At 43.7% G+C, this 22,953-nt stretch overlaps 1 protein-coding gene across 1 annotated transcript; it reads right to left on the bottom strand.

Annotated features, from left to right (window-relative positions):
* Positions 1-1,732: 1,732 nt before the first annotated feature.
* LOC149275402 (phosphatidylinositol-3,5-bisphosphate 3-phosphatase MTMR14-like) lies at positions 1,733-22,405 on the bottom strand. The gene is made up of 19 exons (XM_089504773.1): positions 22,316-22,405; positions 20,616-20,764; positions 18,809-18,917; positions 18,004-18,079; positions 17,704-17,761; positions 16,824-16,946; positions 16,358-16,431; positions 15,996-16,066; positions 14,720-14,794; positions 12,519-12,585; positions 12,092-12,177; positions 10,429-10,505; positions 9,914-9,950; positions 9,434-9,507; positions 8,572-8,630; positions 8,019-8,160; positions 7,192-7,374; positions 3,793-3,948; positions 1,733-1,913 (listed from the first exon to the last, which is right to left on the bottom strand). The coding sequence occupies exons 1-19, from the start codon at positions 22,403-22,405 to the stop codon at positions 1,733-1,735; spliced, it is 1,887 nt and encodes a 628-aa protein (XP_089360899.1).
* Positions 22,406-22,953: the final 548 nt, after the last annotated feature.

Raw genomic sequence — 22,953 nt, 5'->3', positions numbered from 1 at the left:
GGATTTTTGTGGATACTCCTGTCATTGGGCTCAGCCCCGCTTCTGGCAAACGATACATTTATGAAGATTCTAAGAACAAAAACGCGACAACCCAAAAGTTTCTTCTTTGGTTCGGACGCCTCCAGCGGAGTCCAACGCACGAAGCCATTACTGGTAAAGTACGAAGGTGCGACGAGGCGGCCATCGGCTGAGAAACGACCGCGTTGACCGCAGGGAACGGCTCGGATGGCACGAGCGACACAAAACATACGTTAGAGTGATGCAGTGATTTTAAAATCATTAAGATATCTTAATATCTACACAATAAGGACGATGGCGGAAGGTTAGCTGCAGCTGTCTTCATATAATTCAACAGATATTCCATCGATCACATTTATTTAATAGCCGAGGTTGTTTTGTTCTAGAGAAACAAAAAAATAAATCACTATAATTCTTCTTACTATTAGAAAGACATTAAATGCGACGCCCCTCCCCCACTGTCCGGAACCGAGAAAGCAGGGTCTTCAGGACATGGTGGGAAGAGACGCTCCAGCGCAGAGGGTATCTGGTTCCTTTGTGGTTGGGCTCTGCTTAAATCACATAGAGAGTTCTTGATTAAGTGCCGAGATCCAGATCTGTTTTGGATTTAAGATCCCAGCAGAATCCATCAGCGGTCGGAAAACGCAGGTCTTTGGCATTGTAAGCGAGAAGAGGCTACAAGGACCAGGCAGCTCTACGACATTTGAGCGAATAAGTCTACATCCCACACGCTTTCCTTCCCTTTATACATATAACCATTCTTAAGAGCAATCTTACTTATGTCTATTTAACCTAACATGCAGGACCTTGGCTTTTGAACTTGCGTTACCCATCTGACTGCCTGGGGGGGGGGGGTAAATGTACCATTTCTCACCCTTCCGGTACACAAACAGGGAAAGAAAAATTATAATATACCCGCAAAGTGGTGTAGGCATCAATAGTGGCCCGTGGCTTCGGCGTTACAACTAGCGGACTACAATTCCTATCATATCACAGCCCTTTATGGTGTTACAGGCCACAGGCTACCATTTAATCGGAGATCTGTTTGCTATGCGGGATCTCCTTGCTTTCAGCAATGAGAAAGAAATTAAAGCGCAGACATCTAAAGCTCTCAGGGCCAATCAGAATAGACCTTGGTAATTCCCTTTCTATCACAGATTTATAGAAACAAGCAGATAATTAAATATCCGCATTGCTAATTACCCCCCTCCCATGTGTAACCCGGGGCATTCCAATCCATTGACGCCCCCCTTGGGAACAAAAGAGGGAAATATTACATGCTTTGCCCTAAGCAAATCCATGCTGTCCACGGGAGCTTCATTGACCATTTGCTATTTAAGAGAATATGCATAATATTTAAGGCATTCACCCCATTACTGTACATTGCAGCAGGAATTTTAATAATAAACGATTCAGCCCTTTAAATCTGCCTTGGGTTAACTTCATCCATTTTTTGCATCCAAAGGTAGGACCGTTAAAGCTCCAGCGTTCCCTTTCTGATTCCTAACAGTAGAGCACCTTTTGAAACACGAGCAACGCGTCCCGGTTCAAAGATCTAAAGAAAAATATATTAAAAAATAATAATAACGTTGGAAATGCCAGAGGGAAGTTCAGACGAGGACCAGGGCCGTAGACTGTCCCCTTCGTAAGGCTTTTAAACAATCATTGTGAGTTGGACACATGGCTTTTAAATTCCTGGATCTCCGCCGCTACGTCACACGATGTTGCTGGGGCCCCTGAGTCCTACGCCCCGTGCAAACTGTTCCAAAAGGCCACCGATGGCTCCTGAAGGGCTCGCTGAGACAGACTTGAGGCCGATGGTGGAGCTGTAGGCGGACAGGAAGATGGAACGCACCGACTCCAGACGGGCCGCTCGCTCGGTTTGGGCCGGCAACCTGCAACAAGAAAGCAAGAGTTGGCGATATGTAATTATATAAGGAACGGGAAACATTGCAACGCGTACGTTCCATAGGATTACCCCGAATGCCTGAGTATTAATCAGACCGATTCCGTAGGATGACGATTCCTGAGAAGCATCTTTTCGTCACATCTGAAGCTGGTGCTCGGCCCAGAAGGAACTGAGAAGAGCGGTAAGAACCTGCTAGGAGCGGTGGGACTGGGGTTGTTGCCCTGGGTCAAGCCCATACATACATCACTGCCAAAGTATATACAATAGAAGTTTATGTTGCAAGTTATCATTCACACGCTCTTTCATACAATGGAATAAGAACAGGGAACATCATGAATAAGTAGCTTGGGGGTAACGGGTAGGAAGAAAACATCTTCATGTATTGTCCCCGAGTCTCGCTCTCAGAGTAAACGGGCAGGTTCTCAGGGTCACACCGTCCGAAGCCGACTCCTTCATATTCTCCTCCGATGTAATGATATCTGAGCATCCCGACTGGTAGTTTTCTCACTACTTTATCACAGCTGAAATCCCTGCTTGAATACAGATGGCTTCATTGACCTTGTCACAACTCCAGCCATAAGGACAGCTTTGGATAGTTCTCAGGTTTGTAAAGGTGGCCTGCACGTTGCGGAGGGCATCATTTACTAACATCGCCAACTTAAAACAGATATAGGTGTGTTTCATGAAATGAGCGTGTGGGACAGAGCACTAAACTGACTGTAATTTCAAGTAAAAGTGAACTTCTGGAATCCACCGGGCTTCCATTTGTAGCCCCAGGTGTGATGCCACACGGGTTTCATGCTGAATGGCACCGGGCAGGAACGTAACGTGACCGAGTACACTAGATAACAAGCCGCTCCAGTGACTCCCAGTGGAGACCCCCGTTCTTCGCTCCCCATCCTCCTGCCGCCTTGTATTTAAGCGGACTGTAAAGTGCTTGGAGTCGGAGCTGCACATTCCCGTTTTAATCTACCGTCCTCAGGATCCAATCCACTTCGACGTGCCGATTCTCGGACCACTAATGGAATGGAATTCCAAGCAGCTGAGGAGGACGCGCATCCGGATACCGCGTGGATACGTCCGAGCGCCGACACGAGTTTCTTGGCTCTGAATACACCAGATAAAAAGCGCAGCACTGAGAATGAACCCGCGGTCCGCAGAGACGTCGTTAGCTGAGCGCACTTCGCCAAATTGCTGGAGTGCTGACGATCACTCAAAGGCCAGGCGTTTATTTGCAGAGGCAGCTGCTCCACCGTTTCCCCAGCTGTCCGGAAAGTGCATGAATGAGCTGCTTTTTTTTTTTATTTTTTTTTTTTTAAAATGTTAACGGAAGCAAAAATTGCCCAAATTGTCCATTTGCTGAGTTAGCGTTTCCCGGCGTTTCGAGTGTCTGACTTTAACATGCAAAGGGAAACTGAGGATGATGAGAGTTTGGGGACCCCCATCTAAAAGATTATTAATATGGAACAGGCACAAGTTTCAATATCTCAGGTTCTTCTTAATTAAAAATGGTCTTGGCCGAGCTAATAGACGACCAGGAATAATCTTATGAATGATCAAACTTCATCATATGTGTTGTTAAAACAAAAGCATAAACTAAATAATAAATATATATTATTGTCTTGGTTATGTTATGGTGGGCTTTAACAATCTGGCGGTGTACTGTGGCTGTTATGGCCATGGTTAAGTTAATTTGACCATGATTTTTATAAAAACACAATGTTTTTTGGCATGTCTATGTTCAATTCAGAATAATATGGTCTTTTTTGTTTTATTCTGGACATTATGGATTACGCTTAAAGGCCATAGTGATCGTTTGTCCGGGGAGTGGACTTCTGAGCATCGGATATTCGGGATCCACTTACGGGCAACTGTTAGGGTGCTCATCAGGAAAGCTGAAGGGGAGAAATGCGCAGGCACTCAGGATTCCATGGTCATGAAAACTCCCACCCTCCGTTACCATCTGCCAACTGCCATAATCTGTAGAGACGGAAGATCCGGGCAGGGAGTTGTCGGTTGATCTGAGACGAAGAGAAAGAGGGGAGATGATGGAATGAGAGTCTTCTACTGAATGACCTGTTCCCTTTAGGACTTCTGGAGATGACATTTATAGAAGACCTTCTGCCACCAGCGTGTCACCAACCGCAGACGATGCTGGACAATTAAGCTATAGTGAACACCAAAAGGAGGCATGGAGAGGTTCGTAGAGGCCCACCACTGGATGGCCAAACGTGACCTTACAATGTTGAGGTCGGACAAAGCCAAGGACCATGCAGGAACCGTGCAGAGAAAAGCAAGAACGACTCAACATAGCCTCCATCGCCCATAGAAAAGCGCATCACCAAGAGCCTTCAAGGTTAAAAAGGCACCAAGACCAGCATCCAAAAGCAGATTATACCAAACATACAATTGTGATTAACAAGAAAATCAATCAAAGCTGGATTTTGAAAAAGTGGAGGAAAAACTGGGTTAGGGTGAAAAAGTGAGCAGGTTAAAAAAAAAAAAAAAAAGCCAAAAAATTTACAATAAAAAGCCATTAGATAAAAGTGAGAAGGGAAAAGCATGCCCCAGTATTAAACAGTCCAAAAAGGGGTCAAATACAGCAGATTATTAGTACATAACGTTTAACGCATTTCTTACAATATCTGAAAACCTTGGAGAGCAAACAAGTGTCTCCAATACACAGGCGGTCGTCGAATACATACAATTTGTTGTGTTAAATATCAGGCGTGTGTACACATCGGCAACTGCATCCGTCCTGATTCCTCGCGATAACCTCAACACCTTCAATACCTTCATGCAAGTATTTATTATCACATAAAGCAGCAGCTGGGGTGGTCTCTCTCACTTATCGGGGGGGGCAGGTGGCTTCTACGTGTTGACGGAGTGATGTCTACCCCTCCTAGACTTAACGCAGACCTCCTGAACCTCAACACCTGATATGGCTTCAGGCCGCCCAATATTCCTGTTAAAGGGTAACCAATACCAAAAGCTCATCGCGACGCTCGGGCGGTAAAATAAACCCGGACTCAATGCTTAAGGTCGATACAATGTAGCTGGGGTGTCTAACCAGACCCCTTCTATAAACCCCCTAAAAAGTTGTATGGAGCCGCTTATTGGAGGAAAACGCAGCTAAGCAAAGTGTAAGCAGGTACAGCCCAAAACACCAAACGGGGGGGGGGGGGTTAACAGCGAGGATGCCCAACCATGGGGGCGTCTAATGATTCCAATGGATTTTAAGAAACTCTATCATTGAGAAGCTGAAATGGTATAAAGTCCTTTAGGCGCCTCTGTTGAGTGAACTATGGTTTCTATAGCAACAACCTATCGGGCTTTGCTTTTGTGTCACATGACAAATACGAGCTCCCCGCAAAAATGACATAATTGACGATTCATGATAAAGGCTGAGAATGGTGTTTCTAATGTATATATGAAATAATGTATATATAAATACATGGAAAAACAGACAACTTTTACACGCTGGAGAGATTTTAAAATGATTGAATTAGAAGATGATTTGTCAATTCGTTTGAACGTTAAAAAAAGTTCCATGGAAGTCACTGAGTGAATTTTAAAAACATCCACAATACTGAAATCTTATAATTTCGGGAACATAACTTTTTATAGTAAAATCAGACTTTGTTTCCCCGTTTTCTGCAGATGTTTAAATTTGGATATTTTAAAAGAAAACCCCGCTTGCTGTTTTAATTAAAATCTTTTACAAACTGTTCAGTGACTGCAAAATTCACTCCTTTCCTAATCTTCTGCATTCATTCACTATAAACCAGTTCACAATATATATATATATATATATATAAATATGGAAAAGGCTGGGCCTTTCACATGTAAACGAGGGATTGTACAGCGAGGCAGATGCTGAGCGGGCAGATGGTGCGGCTTAAAACATTTACTCGGAGTGAAGCCCGAGAAATAACAGCAGAAGTCTATAAAAAGAAAATCATACGGGGTACGGACGGTTCAAGCCACAAATATGCTTTTATTTCAGTTATATATATATTATATTCACTACAGTTCAAACTTTTGGGGTCACTTAGAAATGCACATTTTGTGCATTAAAATAACATTAAATGGAACAGAAATCCAGCCCAGACGGGGTTAATGTTGTAAATGACGATTGTAGCTGGAAACGGCTGATTTGTTATGGAATCTCTTCATAGGCGTACAGGAGTGATGGGAGTGATAAAGGGCCATTGGAACACAGGAGTGATGGGAGTGATAAAGGGCCATTGGAACACAGGAGTGATGGGAGTGATAAAAGGGCCTCTGTACGCCTATGAAGAGATTTAATTAAAAAAAAACAGCCATTTCCAGCTACAATAGTCATTTGCAGCGTTAACCCCGTCTGTGCTGGATTTCTGATCCATTTCATGTTATTTGAATGGACAAAATTAGGTTTTCTTTCAAAAACAAGGAAATTTCCAAGTGACCCCAAACTTTATAACTGTCTATAAAACAGTGTGATAAAAGTTTTAGCCGCAGACCCTACATACTGCTTTTCCTATAACGACTCCATTAACAGATTAGTCTGCAGGCTCCAAAATTCATCTCCTGGAACAAGAATGACACAGAAAATACTTTACCGGCTGCACCGTAAACCAGGGAGGGGGGGGATTCAAGCCCCCTGGTGATTGCCAACCTACTAAAAGGGCAATAAGCGGAACTTGCCCCCTAAAAAAGTTTTCAGACCCCAAAAATGACATTAATCTGAGAAGCATAAGAAACGAAATATTAGTTTTGTAAGAGATGTGCAATCACTGCGCCCGTATTAACCCTTTACAGAAATCCCAGCATGCACAGGGCCACTTACTTCAGATTGGCTGCTTTTTTTTGGATGGTTTTTAAGCTAAGTAATTTGTTTTGCAAAAAAAAAAAAGTGAAGTAGCCAGGAAAGAGGACAAAATGTAAATAAATAATAAAAATGGGTTCTTCTTCTTCGTCTTAAACCGTCAATACGCTAACCTAATGTAAATTTGGTTGTGGGAATGTTTATCATCGTTCTTGTTGCCCCTGGGACTCATGTAGCACAGGTCTCAAAGACGGACACTGATTTTATCTACCTACCCAACGCCTGAACGAGCTCATGGTTGGTCTGATTTTACCAATATGGCGGATACGAGACTTAAACGCGGACAAGCCCTCTGGAATTACCCCATCGCAGATCAGAGCTGCTCAGTTTGTTTGCATCATGTAAACAACGAAAGCAAAGTTAAACGTACAAGAAAAACGCAGGACTCGTGTCCCACCTGCGTTGCGGCACCTCCAGGGGGCTGCTCCCGGCTCGCAGGAACAGCTCAGAGTGGTTTGAGGAAGACGAGCTGGAAGACTTCGCCTCCGCGGAGACGGCCGGCTGGAAGAGTCTTTCCTCTGCGGAGGACGGCGTCCTGCTCCAGGCCACGGTTTGGGGAGAAGAGATATGGGTCCTTTTCCTGGGGGGGGGGGGGGGGACAAGTACATGCTCACCTTAAGTCTACTTTTAGTTCGCTTATCATTCTTTCGTTGTAACAAATAGCTGCGGAAATAGCTATTGACTTTACAAAACATGCAGTTTCTCAAATAACTTAATATTTTAAATTAGAACTTTCTAACACATACTGAATGGATTAAGGCAACACGAAGCACCCATCGCGGGGGCCGTATTTAGGAGGCTCAATCTTGGGACAGTATTGTATGAGCCGGAAAATGGATTTGATTTCTCCACATTTAGCATTTTACTCCAAGGAACGACAATTTCTGTTTATAGTATAATCCAGTTCTACAATAGGCGCTACGAAATGAAATGAAAAGAATATCGAAATTGCGCATCAAAAGCTCGTCCGGTTAAAGGATTTATATACATACAAAAAAAACAAAAAAACATATCTCATATTTTTACGGCTGCTTAACTAAGCAGAGGGTACATTACAACCTCGCTTACGTTGGTAGTGGTCTAGTTATCTTCCCTGACCCAAACCAGGACATAAAGTTCCAGGACGACCAACGAACCGGCTTCCGAGTCGGGGGAATATTTGCAGATTGTTATATTTACATATAGTCTTAATCCTGAATCCTATCTGGTTTGTCGGGAATTTACCATACTGCCTGGCTCTGAGCTCCCGACGTCACGAAGTCCACGGCGGCGTCGGTGTTAACGCTTCCGAAGGCGCCGGGTGAGTCTTCGGTTATCACCGAGAAGTCGCTGCTCAGGCTGGTAGCGCTGCCTCGATCCCTGCGCTCTGAACACACAGACACAGCTTTAGGAGACGCTCCAACCGCTCACGGGCTTGAAGTTCAAAAGACTTCTTACGAGAAACGGAGAGTTGTTGGGAATGACTTTTGTACAGAACGTTAGAACGTCGGTACTCGGGTCGACTGTGCTCACTCCCTACTTACAGATGACTGTAACTCACACTCAGTGGGTCTCTTTGGGATTCGCACGAGCGAATAAAATGGAAATAGTTCCCCCAGGAGACATCTGCCGATCTGCCAACGTACACGCGGCAATTGGCAATAGGTTTCGCTTATTCGACGGCAAATATGCTAATGGTCAGGACTGCGTGAATTGCCCGATATCCCAATAACTCTCTATACATTGTTTGACAGGAGAGAAGATTTTAGGACAGGAGGATTATTGTGAAGCCACCTACTCAGCATACAGAAATCCTCCAGCGACACGGCGGCGTCTCGGGGCTGGGAGCTCTTCCGCCTGAACGGGGGGAAACAAAATGTTAGGGATTTAAAGTCTCTTAAAGTTACTGGGACCGGGGTTTAAGTACGAAAGGGTTTTATTCAAGAGAGAATATTGAAATTAAAAATCCTAGAAGGGTCAGGGCTTGTTAAGCTTGGTTAACCCCTTGGGAGCCACAGGTGAGACACAACCCTGTGTCGCTTCAAGAGTTAATGCTGCATAAAACCTACCCAAGCACAGGATGTGACCAACGATTGGCTAAATGTTCGTCAGTGTCACAACGTTATTTTTTTTAACCCTTTAAGGCCAGAGGTCATAATTTACAGCCTCCCAGCAGAAGTGGTAGAGGGTAATACAGTGAGGGTATTCAACATGCATGAGATAGGCATTCGGCTCCTGAAACTAAACAGCAGAAGAAATGGGCAGACTAGACGGGGGCCGAATGGGGCCGATCTGCTGGCAAATTCTTTCTTTCAAAGCTCTGAAATAGTCAAACCCACAACGGAGTTTAACCCCGGCATGCCAGAGCCAAGTCAGGCATTGGCTTTGGGATCTGCACAGGCAGCAAAGCCGGTTCCGGGGCTATTGCGCAATTTAACTGAACATACATTCTAGAAAGCTGGACCTTTTTCCCCCAACAAAACCACTCATACATACACACACACACACACACCCCAACATGCGCAGGCAGGTCCCAGGCGGGAATCCTTTCCAGATGAGAATAAATTTTAAAAAAAGTAAGGCCGGGACGCCGGAGGTTTCACGACCTCATTGATACCCCTGCGCTGGTTCTTTCTCCGTGCTATCGAGCGCACACTTACCGCACTTTCCTCCCAACCGAGGAGAACTCGTCCGAGGTGATGTGCTTCAAAAAATTGAAGCAGAAGAAAAAGATCTGGTTGGAGGGGAGAGAAAAAAAGGAAAGGATGGGGGGAAAGGTTATCATTAACAATTCACTGCAGCACAAGGAAAATCAACACAATAACTATTGTTGTACACGTGGACATTTTCACTCCATTTGAATGAAGACGATAATGCGATGGAGGCATATAATACCCAGCCGCAGGACACCTAAATTTCCCCCGCATTACTTGGCCCATCTGGACAAACCTACCAACGCTGGTCTCCTGCCATACAGTAAACTTAACAGTAACAGTCTTCTGATTTTTGAAATACGCCCAAACTGGGCAGATTTAGGGTAAAGTTACTTAAAAAGTATATGAAGATGAAGTTGTATTCTATTGCGGGGGGTTAAGTCGCATCAATCAGAAGAACCGGACGCAGATAACCCAGAAGCTCACCTCTTCGCCTTTGCTAAGCCGGTCAACCAACATGTGCCTGGAATTGAAAACACATAATAAAGACTCACACGAGCAAACCCTTAATTTAAAGGGTCAAATGCATTAGGGTTTGGGATAGGGGGAGAAAAATAACTAGAAAATGTGATTCTTTCATAGAAAGTTCACCAATATACATACATATATCATGTAGCACTCTACACTGAATCAGTTCCAAAGATGGTCTGGAGGCTGATACATTATAAAAAAAAAAAAAGTAAGAAATAGTGAGCATTTTAGAAATTATGCTGCTATGGCAACCTTTCAACCTATATGATTCCCTGTTGTGTTGCCATTCTAATGAAGCATTCTCAGAAGAAAAGAAAAAAAGATTGAGGAAATGTTTAGCATAATCACATAATTCTTCCTGGGTTTGGGAACTTAAAAGCTCCAGGGACCCTCTTTCCAACGTAATGCGTTGTTATAAAATTGTTATATTCAGCAGAGGGGGGTGACCAACGACTTCTTGGAGCACGCACCCGAAAAGGAACCAGTCGTACGCCACCGTCAGGTACAGAATCTCTGCCGGTTCCAGGCTGCTGTGAATCATCCCATCCTGCAAATGGATTTACAAGAGAAAAGCCCGTTACAGTCAGCGATAGGTAACCCTCAACAGTGTATATATATATATATAGCAGCATTTCCATAAAAATGAGCTTTAACCGCGCCAACGATTGGCTGCCCTTTTAAAACCGCGTAATAAAGGGCATGAGGTCTGATCGGTAATAATACTAAGTATCTGCGTTGCGTTTGTGTCCGTGTCCGATAGAAGTGTGGAAATGCAGAGACAAACATCAATCAATTGCATCTAATTTCCCCGGGTGCCCTGCCGAGATATTGTCGCAGATACCGGAACATTGGGTAAAAATTACCCATTTCATACGGCGGCGGAGACAACGGCATTTCAATTGAAAATTAAATCATACGGGATTAAGGAGATCTCGTAACCCTTTCACGGACAAGGTACACCGAAATATATATTAGAAAGTCCGGCAGATCGGAACAGATGCCCAACAGGGATAGGCGAAGGGTAGGTTAGCCGTGCATCTGAAAAGTAGGTAGAACTCGGAAGGGAAAGCTGAGAAGTGCTTTACAACGGTAGATATTTATTCTATCAACTATGACGATTTATACCAATTGATGAAATAGTAAAAAGCATTTAGATATATAGGAAAAAAGAATTGCGTAAAGACATAAAAGACGGCATAAGAGTTCTAATGCTAAGGGTCATACTGACCATTAAAATATAAAGCAAAAGTTGGGGGGGGGGGATACATAAAATAGAAATTCCCTATAACCACTCAAAAACACATTCTGTATTGAATTTATAAAAGCTAAGAACGGGAGACCTGTGAGAGTTTGGGACAAGACACAGAAAACCAAATTATTATACTTTTCATGTCCCTTTTCATAAAGTTCGCTGTGAAATTCTAGGCTCTTGGGGGATAAGCTGTGGGTTATTGAAGGGACACAAAACTAACTCCTAAAAACGATGTTTTCTACAGGGAATGGTATGAGAGCGTCAACGTTCTAACTAAAATACGCTCATTTAATTAGCTAGACTATGTTCCGGCCTAAAAAAAGTCCTAAATTTTCCACTGAAGATTTTCGCTGAAAAGCTTATGGTTTCATCAGCCGAACTTTTCCAAACCGGACAATTTTCCGGGTGTTTCGAGAGCATGTAGAATTCTGAAATCACAGCATGCGAACGCGAGGTTTCAGAGGAAATTAATTCAGACCGAGAAATTCGCTCTGCAGCACAGCACGCCGAAAATCTTTACAGGATTTCTCTTGGATTCGACCAGGACATACATTATGTTTTAGAAAGCTTTGTAAAGAAAAAAAAAAAAGTGTTACAAAAGCAGAACAAAAGCTAAAAATGAAAATTCTTAATGGTCTCCTGTTTCTTAAAGTGGGCCAGTGACATGATAATATAAAAAAAAGCTGAATTTTTATATTATTTATTATTATTCATTTTTATAACTATTATTTATTATAAATCATTTGTATTATTTTATTATTATATATTTTAATTTATTATAATAAAATAATTATAAAAATGAATAATAATAAATAATAATAATAATAATAATACGGTACGGATTCCACCAGCGCAACCAGCAGGGTATAAATTCCACTTACGGCCCAAAGAGAGAGCCTCAGAAGAGAAATAAACAGAGGAGTGCGATCCCAGCCCGAAATGCAGTGCACCAACAGCCCGCTGTTATCTGTACAAGGCAAGCAGAAGAAGAAAAGGTTAATTAATGGCGAATAAAGGAGATTAAAAAATGCAATTAAATATACATACTTCTTGCAAACCATGATAGAAGCCAATGGCTAGTCTAAGGTCTTTACACAAAGTTGCCGTGCTATGTGTAGGTTAAAATGTTTACTTTGAAAATGTATTTTTTTGTTCCTTTTGCATGACTGTAAAGGTTTAATGCTGATCATACTCCCTCGATGAGAAAATAGCTCCTCTTACTCAATGCACTCAATGCAGAGTAAATAGGACCCATTGGCATGTAAAATATGTGGTAAGTGATACGATGGAAGGAAATTGAACCCTTACCGTCACCGTTAATGATGTGGATGAGCAGCTTTAGGTAATTCTGAGTTTGCTTCACCAAGTCCCATCTCTGAAATAGAAAGACACAGAAATGAGGGAAATGGACTCATAATGGTAATAATGGCTGGGATTCAGACAGGTGGACGTTTTGGAAAATACAAATGACATAAATATTTTTTAACCAAACTTCCTCCGATAGCGCTCTCTCTCTCTTTCTCTCTATCTATATATCTATATATAACCTTCGGATATAAGTTCCACCTCCTTGGACATTGAGCAATCAAACAAAAAACGCACAAAAAATATATAGTATGTGTTTTAAAATATTAAAAAAAACTTCTGTTAATTGTTACTTGTTAAAACCCAAAACTCTACTTATAAAGTAAGTATTAGAGTTCAAAAATAGGTCTGGCCCATTTTTTAAATGATTTATTTAAATCTAAGCAGGAATTATTTTCCGTCAGCTTTCCTGCTATTTAAAAGATAATTGTTTATAAGGGTTGGTGTAATTATATATATATATATATATATATATATAATGTATGTGTGGCTTTTCTTGCCAAATACTAAGTAACCAACCATGGATTTACGGACTCAGCAAAAGTCGATATAAGTATGGGAATTTCCCCATTCACAGAACCATAAGGAAGCCCCTGAGCCGCGGGAAAGCTCTCATGCCCATCGCTATGCCGCCGACCTGCTGTGCCTTGGCCTATTTCAGACGTCATTGTCCTCGCCGGAAGACGCAAAAGCATGCACTCCGTGGCTTCATTTGAAAGGACGCACGGGGTTCACGATAAACAAGTTACCTGCCGCTGCAGAATATTATAACTTTTCATCTCCCTCCATCCCCTTAATACTCTAAACGCAACAAGGGCCGGAAGAACAGCAAGATGTCGAAAGCCCTGCCAGCAGCGAATCAGGCTTATAAAATAATAATTAGAGGAAAACAAGAAGAAAAGCTGTATTTTAGATTTGCGGACGCCACAAATAAGTCCGTCAGCATGGAGTTAGAAAACGCGTTTAAAATGCAGCATGACTTTCCCGTCGTCTGCGTTGCGTCTTCATGACATCACGAGGCGGACGACACGGCAGAACGCAAAGAACGCCGGTATTCTAACCGTCCCTTCTTAGGAGGATTTGCACCAATCTTAAAAATGGTTACAAAACCATAGAACCTAAAAAAGGTTAAATTGTTCTCAAGACTAGTGGGGGGGGGGGAATTATATGATTTATATATAAAAAAAAAAAAAGGGGAGAGCAGATTGCTTCCCAGGAGGCAAAAAAGGCATGTGTGAAACCAGCTGCAATTAGGCTTAGCTAAGCAAAAGCCATTAATATAACGTGCCTGCGGCGGTTCCTGCGGTGCTCTGACCCATTTTCCGGAGCCGCGCGCTGAACAGCAAACGCTTTCCTTGCCGAATAACACCGAGGCTGCGTGTTAAGGAGCGAAAGCCGCTGAATCGGGACGCGGAGCATTTTTTAAGACCCGACTGAGTCTTCCTTGGCTGAATTTTGCCTGCAGGGGAGGGGGAAATACATTGATAGTACGGGGTATTACTAGAACGTGCCACGCGGCGCCGCTTATAAGATCGTTACTGCAATAGCAAAGCCACGGTGAGAACGGACATGAATGGGGTTTAAAAATGGCTGGAGGCCAAAGGACCTGGATATATGATCATCATAAGGAAGTACTGGTTCTGGTCCGGAGGGCAACAGGATTGTAGCTGAATATCCACCTGCCAAAAACAACACTTTTATACATTTTAGGGGAATGTACGGCTGCGGTTACCTCCCGCCTGATATTTTACAGACAGGTCGGTATAAAAACAGCATATGGCCGTTGCTCGCCGGGTTCGGCTCGGAGGCTCCGGGGATTGCAGCTTTGATCTCTGGGTAGGAGGACGGGAGTTTGGTTCTGTCAATCCATACCCCGCTAAATGTAAACCGGGGCCAGCTCCCTGTGTCAGCTCCGGCCCCTGGCCCCTACAAGGAGCAAGACGAGAGGCGAGGTCTTGGGAATTATTGGGGGGATGACAATAATTTGGAGGCTGCCCAGTGAGCTCATGGCTGTTCTTCATGGCTTCTCTACTCTCCGTTTACTGGGTAGACAAATCCAAGACTACATAGAGCAGCACAAACCCTGTGAGTGTAAGCAGTCCGCACCGGCCCTCTGGGTGCTTTATATGACATATGTCACTGACCTGATATTCCCTCCAGTCGATGTTCAGATGCCTGGACAGGGTGGTTGGAATATTCAGTGGCGCATCAACGTAATCCTGAAAAAGAGCAACGAGAGGTAATCACATCCAAGGCTGCGTGTTACCCAAGCACTTATACCAACGACATACTTTCTGCGGCCCTTTACAAACCACGCGTCGTAAATGCAAACTGCTCTTCCCGTTAAATCCCAGACGTATTTCATGAAAGCTGTGCAAACCTAGCCAAGACTTTCAGCATTCGGGGAAGGAAAGCAGGCACCAGGGACGACGAGCATCATCTATGTTAATTGAGCAAATAATATTTGGGCCACAGGGAGTAGGCGGTGATTGCATCTGAAGTTCTGAACAAACAATCACATTGGAATTTTCTTGCCATGAAGGATAAAAATGATTGATAATCCTGCGTTTTTAGCAATTTGTTAACCATCTTTCTTTCTTTTTTTTTTCCGAGAATGGAAATTTAGATCATCTATAATGACGCCAATCATGCATTCGGGAAAAGTGCGAAGCTCCAGAAGCTACGTACTGCAACTCCTACCATAATCAGCCAGCAGCCAGGTGCCAGGGGATACACAGTAATCTCACACGGATTATTATACGACCCACATTAATAAAAGACATTTCTGACAAGCTAGGATAACCAGCCAGCGGGAGCGGTGATCCATGTGCTCGTCACAATCAATACTGGGAAACGGGATTCCCTGCTGCACGGTACATGCGCAGGATGACATGCGCAGCCCGCAGACATGGGGATTCCCAAGAAACAGGCCACTCTGCAGGGTCGGATGAAGAAATACGTCTGGATGACACGGAAGAGAGGATACGGCTGTCCCATTGACAATACAGTAAAGCGGGTCAGCGTGTTTCTATAGCAGTTGGCTCGAGTGTGAGTTATTCATCTAAAGTAACACCTCGTTTGACTCCAACAGCCCTTCTACATCTATATAGCTCAGCCCCGCTATACCCTGCCTCCTGCGCATGCTGGCAGCCGAACTCCTCTCTACCAGTGTCCTGATTGCGCTGAGCAGACAATCAGACACCTCCTGGTTGCAATCTTTCTACAGCTATTTCATTGTGACTAGCGAAATGGTCCTATAACGGTCACAGCAACCTGGCCATGAACTTTAAACACTACGCATAGAGCCGCCTCGCCAGCACCGTATGCACCCTGTGCAGTAAAATGCAGTGTTGCTTAATCCGCTCCCCAGCAGACGAGGCACTTTGCCCTTTATAGCGAAGATGCAGACATCAGCCTTACCTGTTTCCAGTTAAATACCAGCCCTTCTGCTGAATAATCCCGATCTTTGTACTCTTTAAAAAATTCACAGCCTGGGAAGATAGAAAGTAGAGCAATAGAGGAGATCAAGTGCTTAGTGTTGGTTCCAAACAACTCAAACTTGGACTTCTTTAAAGCCATAGAAATTAACACTAATACTTTAAAAGGTTGGGGTCCCAAATGTTATCAAATCTAAATAGTCACTAGTCAAGATGTAACTGTTCCACCATACGATTTAGCCTGCAGCCCGTTATCCAATATTAGGGATTTAACTACTTAATAATGGGAAGCAGATATTGTTTTACCTCCTCAATTCAGCATAAAAATAGAATATCAGGATCTACCTGGATAAGGAACCGACAACAATGTGAAGTCCGCGTAGCGCTGGGCCTTATCCACTTTTTCAGAAGAGGTCACGCTGAAAGAGGGGAAATAAATCATAGATTACATTTAAAAAGGACCGGGGGTTTTCATTATACCATATAAAGAATTATGCAGATAGGCACTAAACTTTTTATTAAATTATTTCTTTGGATAATCATTCAATACCTTTTATTTATGATGATTAATCTTAATGCATTATTAATCTTGAAAATTTTACTTTTTAATTAACCTTTAAAAATATAACTCTTTACCCACAAAAAAAAAAAAAAAAAAAAGATTTAAACTCATTTCATGCATCTAAGCCAACACGATTTCTTGCAGACCATTTTTTTAAGAACCCTGTATATTACTCACGATAAATTTAAAATATCGCCGATCTAGCAGAACATTTCTGAGCGACAAAAAACGGAAATTGGTTCCACTCACTTTAATCCAAACTTCACCTTTTTGTTTTCGACCATTAGGTCACAGATGTATCTGATTGAGAGGTAACGTAACAACTTAATGTCGTGGCCTCTGACTTTGTCAAATAGCTGAGAATCCCCGTTTCTGAAATATTAAAATGTCAGGAAGTTAGTTTGTATCTCATGTTAAATATGTTTCATTATGTAGATCCTTCTCACCCAAACAACCATAGAATATATATATATATACACACACACACACACACACACTACTGTTTAAAAGTTTGAGTTTGGGATCACTTAGCAATTTCCATGTTTTTGAGAGAAAAGCCAATTTTGTCTATTAAAATAACATGAAATGGATCAGAAATCCAGCGCAGACGGGGTTAATGTTGGAAATGACTATTGTAGCCAGAAATGGCTGATTTTTAATGGAATCTCTTCATAGGCGTACAGAGGTCCTTTATCACTCCCATCACTCCTATGTTCCAATGGCCCTTTATCACTCCCATCACTCCTGTGTTCCAATGGCCCTTTATCACTCCCATCACTCCTGTGTTCCAATGGCCCTTTATCACTCCCATCACTCCTGTGTCCCAATGGCCCTTTATCACTCCCATCACTCCTGTGTCCCAATGGCCCTTTATCACTCCCATCACTCCTGTGTCCCAATGGCACGTTGTGTTCGCTGACCCCAGTTTAAGTTTAAAAGGCTAATTGCTCGTTAGAAACCCTTTTGCGATTCTGTTATAGCCAGAAATGTCCTTGTTTTCCATGAAAACAGCTGAGCGACCCCAAACTTTTGATTGTAGTGTAGATCTTAACGTATGGTTAGGCAAGAATTTAAAACTTTCTGAATATACAAATGAAAATGCAAGGAAAGGCTATGGATTCATACAGACCTGGCCGCCACATCGTCCTCTGCAACTTCGGATTCTGCCCAGGCGTCGTCTGAGCCCCCTGCGGGAGACGGAGGTTTATCAGCCGATGTTCAGTTTCCAATGTCAAAAACCCAAAAACCCGATCACTGCTCAGCTGGGCCGAGTGGGGTGCTGAGCTTGGGCCCTATTTAGAGCCCTGTTATAACTATATAACTAGCAGACGTAAGTATACGATTGCTATCGACCTCTTAACATGATCGGGTTTTGCTGTGAAGCTGGTGAAATCTTTGGCTCGAGCCATGAACACCCTCCGGTTAATACCTGAGAAAATGTAATTATAGCCAGTCCTTCCGTACAGTTCCCCCCATCCTGCCAGGGTAGCGGACCTGCAAATGTGCTGAAAGAATGAAAAAAAGGACAATAAATGATATGCACACTTTAAAAATATGTAAACCTTGTAACGGAGAGCTACGTATTAAAGCGGCATAGGACAGTGCTCCTATTGAAGTTAAAGGCAGCACTTTCAGCGCAAGCGCATGGCGGATGCAGATCACAAAGAGCCGGTAGAGGCGAGGGAATAATGCATATACATATGGGGGTTCTGATCAATCCCTCCATGCGCTTGGGAAAAAAAAGGTTAAAAGCGGCACTCGGATTATCAAATGCATTAAAATGCATTCAATGGCCGAGCTGCTTTAAGTTATAATTTATCCACGGACAGGGGCGAGACCGGTGTCAAGGAATCTCTTACTACACAGAGCAGATTATGAAATATTTTCATTCATTAGCAAAGAGTCATCCGGGCGTGGGCTCAGTTATATGCAATTACTGTGTAAAGTTAAAAAATGAAGCCACATGGACGGACTGCTTTGCCACCAATAAATCCAAATAGCTGAAGTATGAGGTCTTTTAATAAAAAACATTATTTTTAAAAAAAAATATGGAAAATATGTTATGCTTAGAATAGAAAAGAAAATATTAACCCTTTTCAGGGGCAGGGAACTGTAAATGTGAGTTATATGTATGTAGACAAGGAGCCCGAGAGACAAGAAGCAAAGACAGACTTGTCTGAAAGTTGTAGAAAGCAGAATCGGTCTAGTGCCGTCGGGGAATTAGTCGCTGTTACCTTTCCCTTGTACAGGATAACGGGACAGGCGAAGCGCCCTCGGCAGCGGGCCATCTTGCTGCGGTTGACGAGATCCTGCAGTTTGCTGACCTGTACGGTGCTCTCGTACCTGTAACGAGGATCCCAGGGAAAGGCGTTTAGGTGACGGCCGGTGTCTGGAAGCTAAACCCTAATATTCAGACAAAGGCTGCCGTGAAAGGGCCGACGTGCTGAGAAAGCGTCGGGGGTCAGATGTGCAGCGCTCCCCCCAGGCGTTCTAAGACACGTATTAGTGCTTAAGGGCTTTAGGGGCTGCCCAGCTGTTCCGGTGCAATATCTGAAGGCTACAGAATCATCACTTAAAATGACCCACTTTACTCCAAAGGGATCACAGAGATCATTTAAAATCTAGGCTCATATACTGAAAATCATATCGCCTGCGCACCTGCAACGTGATCTCGGGGGGGTGAACTAGAGATTTAAATCTAGAGACTCTATCGCATTTACTGTGTGTCATTATATATACAAAGGGGTGAAATACTTAGCAACTTCAGAGTTTACCCAATGGATTATCCCCGCGTGTCGCTGCATGGAAACTAATCCTAACGTGACAAATACGAGATAACAAGAGCTTTGTGGATGAGACGCGCGTTCTGAACGGGACTTCGTATTCATAGCTAGAAGAATGCTGCCCCCTAGCTGCACGCTGAGGCATCGCAGCAACGATCCGTCGGGGAATTACTGACAACACGGTGTTCACTTGAGAATCTATCCATCCGCCCCCCCCCCCCCCGAGACTGGCGTAACCCCCCATAGAATCTGGATCGACAGCGCTGATGATACACGGGATGGAAATTAAATTCCTTGATATAATTGGCAATTTTGGCTTTTGTTTTCAAGCCTCTTAAGATTCTAATCAGAAGGGTTTGGGAATAATTTCTCCTGTTGCTATAGTAACAGAGCACATAGGGCAAGGTACCACGTGACGGCAGAAAACTGAGTCGACCGGACAGAGAGAATTAGAACCGCGGTGTAATTAGATTCCCACGATTTATGATGGTTTTGTTATTAGCTACATGAAAAATCCATTTTAAAGGCGCTGATCCAGCGCTGAGTCCTGCCGTGTTATATGCTGACTTTACATTAACACCTATACTGCCATAAAACATGGAATCTGCCAGCAGATCAGACTTATTCAGCCCCGTCTAGTCTGCCTCAACCCAAAACGTCATCAATCCTTAATGGCATTCAGGAGCCGTATGCCTATCCCATGCATGATTAAATCCCCTCACTGTATTACCCTCTACCACTTCTGCTGGGAGGTAGCTCCACTTTTCTACCAACCTGCCAGTAAAACAGTACATTGCATTTATTTATATAGCGCCAACAGGTTCCCTAGCACTTAACAATCAAGAGTTTGTAGGATGAATTTCAAATCACAAACAAAAACAAACTGGTACAAAAGTAGAATCTAGGGAAGCGGAACCCAGCCCTAAACTCACTGAACCGTCTTACTGAGGATATGTCATCTCGACTCTTGCAGAACTACAACAAGAAATCCTTCCTTTAACCAGCCGGAGCAGCGGAGAACGTCTTAACCGAGGCGCAAACAATAAGTACAGCCGAGGCCGGCGGAATCTGGATCGCGGCAGAAAATGGGTTTTTTGGAGTGGATTTTTGGTTTGCGCTGCAACAAAGGCAGCGTTGGGACAAAAAAAAAAAAAAAAGATTATTGGACTCTATACAATAACTAAAAAGAATGAGCGACAGACAAACAATGTACTTTTCCTTCTCCCCCCATTAAACGTCTCAGCGAGTGCCCACTCACATGTTTTTGTCCTCCTCTGTGCTCTCGTACTCCATGAATACAATCTGCCGGGGGTAATGGCTGCACAGCTCCCCATTTGCGTTTTGAATGACGCTGTAGCAGTAGTCTTTGCCGAAAAGCTCAAGGCAGCGCCTCTCGATCCTCTCAGCCTACGAAGCGGAAGAAAAGCCGTTACTGAAGAAGCCCCCCGTTACTGAAGAAGCCCCCCGTTACTGAAGAAGCCCCCCGTTACTCGTGCAAAGCGCAGTGCCGCTTTTCTCTGTGTGGATTTGATTTCGTTTTTTATAAACTATATAAACCTACCTTTGAATATCTTCCATACGATGACATTAAAGGGACCGTTTATTTACTGCCCCCCGACAGCCCATGCTGGAGCCGACTAGCGGAAAGTACATGACTTACAAGGAGAAGTCTTTGGCCGGACACATCTCCTGCATGGCACTTAGCTGCGTATGGGGGGATTCAGAAGATGGGGACACCATGAAAGTTTAAAGGGACCACGGAGCTACCATATGATGGCTGGAATGTCCCTTTAAATATGGATTTAGTTTCTTTGCCATGTTTTTCTACTGTTCTTGGCAAACGTATCACGTGATCAGAGATCAAGCCGGCCGTGTACTGGTTACAATGTTAAAAACAGACATTAATTACAATGTACTTTAATCTCCCAAAACAACAAACTTATTCTTCATATTACAAAAAAAAACACAAACTGCTGGGATTTTGCAATTTAAAAAAAACATCGGCAAATAAAATAGATTTTCCATCACGGGGCAGGAAATCTGTAGGTTTTCTTTCACTTCCCCTATCTAAAAATATACATTTTCAAGTTACTGAACTTCTTCACCTGTCAAGGAGTGTTTTTTTGCCGTAAATATAGATTTCCGTAGCGCATCTGACAGTCCCTACATTCAAAGGGTCTGAGAGAACTAGAACCGACCGACTAAGACGAGCCGAGACACTGGGTAACCAGGGCACGGCCCGCAGAGCTTACACTCCGGTCAAATAGTAAACAGCGCATCTAGATTGCGATCTCAGATTACGGACGAATACGTTGAGCTTCTCTCACTTCCCTCATTTTACGTTTTATTTTCCGTTTCCCTCGCTGTGGTGAGGAAAGTACAGATTAGGTTAAGCTGCCTCCTCTTTAGTGCCCGAGTTACGGGTTCAGTGATAACGCACCTCCTGCGGTGCAGGCAGCCGACCGGGACATCCGCCGGTGGCCGTGGCACTCCCGTACCTCGTTACATTGGGTACGCAAATGTCACGGGATGAAGTATACACTGCCCAGCCAGCGGGCATACTTACAGTACATAATATATATATATGGTAATGACAGGGTTAATGCACTGTTATTATGTTAACAGTCACACGCACAATGAGCGCATTGTTAAAGTGTAAGCTCTTGGGAACAGAGTTCTGAATGGCATTAAATGCATTATACATTGTACGGCTCTGTGTGGTTCTACAAAGTATTATGGTTCCCTAATAACAGCAGCAATAAATAATAATAATAGCAGCGTCAGCCCCGTTGGTAGGGGCTGGGGAAGCTGTAATGCTGCTGCAGTGACAGCGGAGGGCGCCGTTGCATACATTCCCATCTCAGTCTCCTATTCCCGGTGTGCAGTCTCTTCCTCCGGTACCGGCTCCGCTCCCCACTCTCCCTCCCTCCGCTCTGAGGCCGGTACCGAGCCTCTCACCTTTGGACTGGGATCCTTGGCTCGGAATTGCGCCCGGGAGAACTCCTCCAGCAGCTCCGCCAGCCCATCGGAGCGGCTCAGTTCATCCATACCGGCCCCGGGGTCACAGGGCGCGGCCCATCACAAATACCGGAGCACCGGGACCTGTCTGACAGGACATCCGCAGCTCCTTGGCGCCCCGGTGACGTTCCTGACAGCTGTCACGCGCGCGCACTGATGATGTCAGAGGCCCAGTACTGCCGCCATGTTGGTGGTGGAAGGAGCTTAGTTTGCTGTAGGAACTTGTGCAATATACTGGCTGGCTGTATGAATGTCATTTGAAGGTGGCTGACGTGCTCACATGTTTCTTCTATTGCAATGCTGAAATATATGCAATATTATTTGCTAATATTACAGTAATCCTAAACTCTCTACCCCATACCTGCTCAGTGTCCATGTTTCAGAGACTCAGTCCCTCTTTGGCACCCAAATCTCTGTGTCCTTCTTTTCTAGGAGCTCAGAATATTTGCTGGGTATGAGGGCACCACAGGGTTCTACAGCCCTAAAAGTCATAATAATACACCATATACTGGTCTAGATTCATGTCAAATTACTATACTTAATTTCGCTTATTAAAAAAAATCCAAAATGCTTTAAAA

The sequence above is a fragment of the Sceloporus occidentalis genome, unplaced genomic scaffold, assembly GCF_023333645.1.
Source record: "Sceloporus occidentalis isolate IW3139 unplaced genomic scaffold, rSceOcc1.0.p SCAF_291, whole genome shotgun sequence".
Classification (NCBI taxonomy): domain Eukaryota; kingdom Metazoa; phylum Chordata; class Lepidosauria; order Squamata; family Phrynosomatidae; genus Sceloporus; species Sceloporus occidentalis.
The sequence above is the reverse complement of the archived record's forward strand: the minus strand, read 5'-3'. Positions and strand labels throughout refer to the sequence as shown.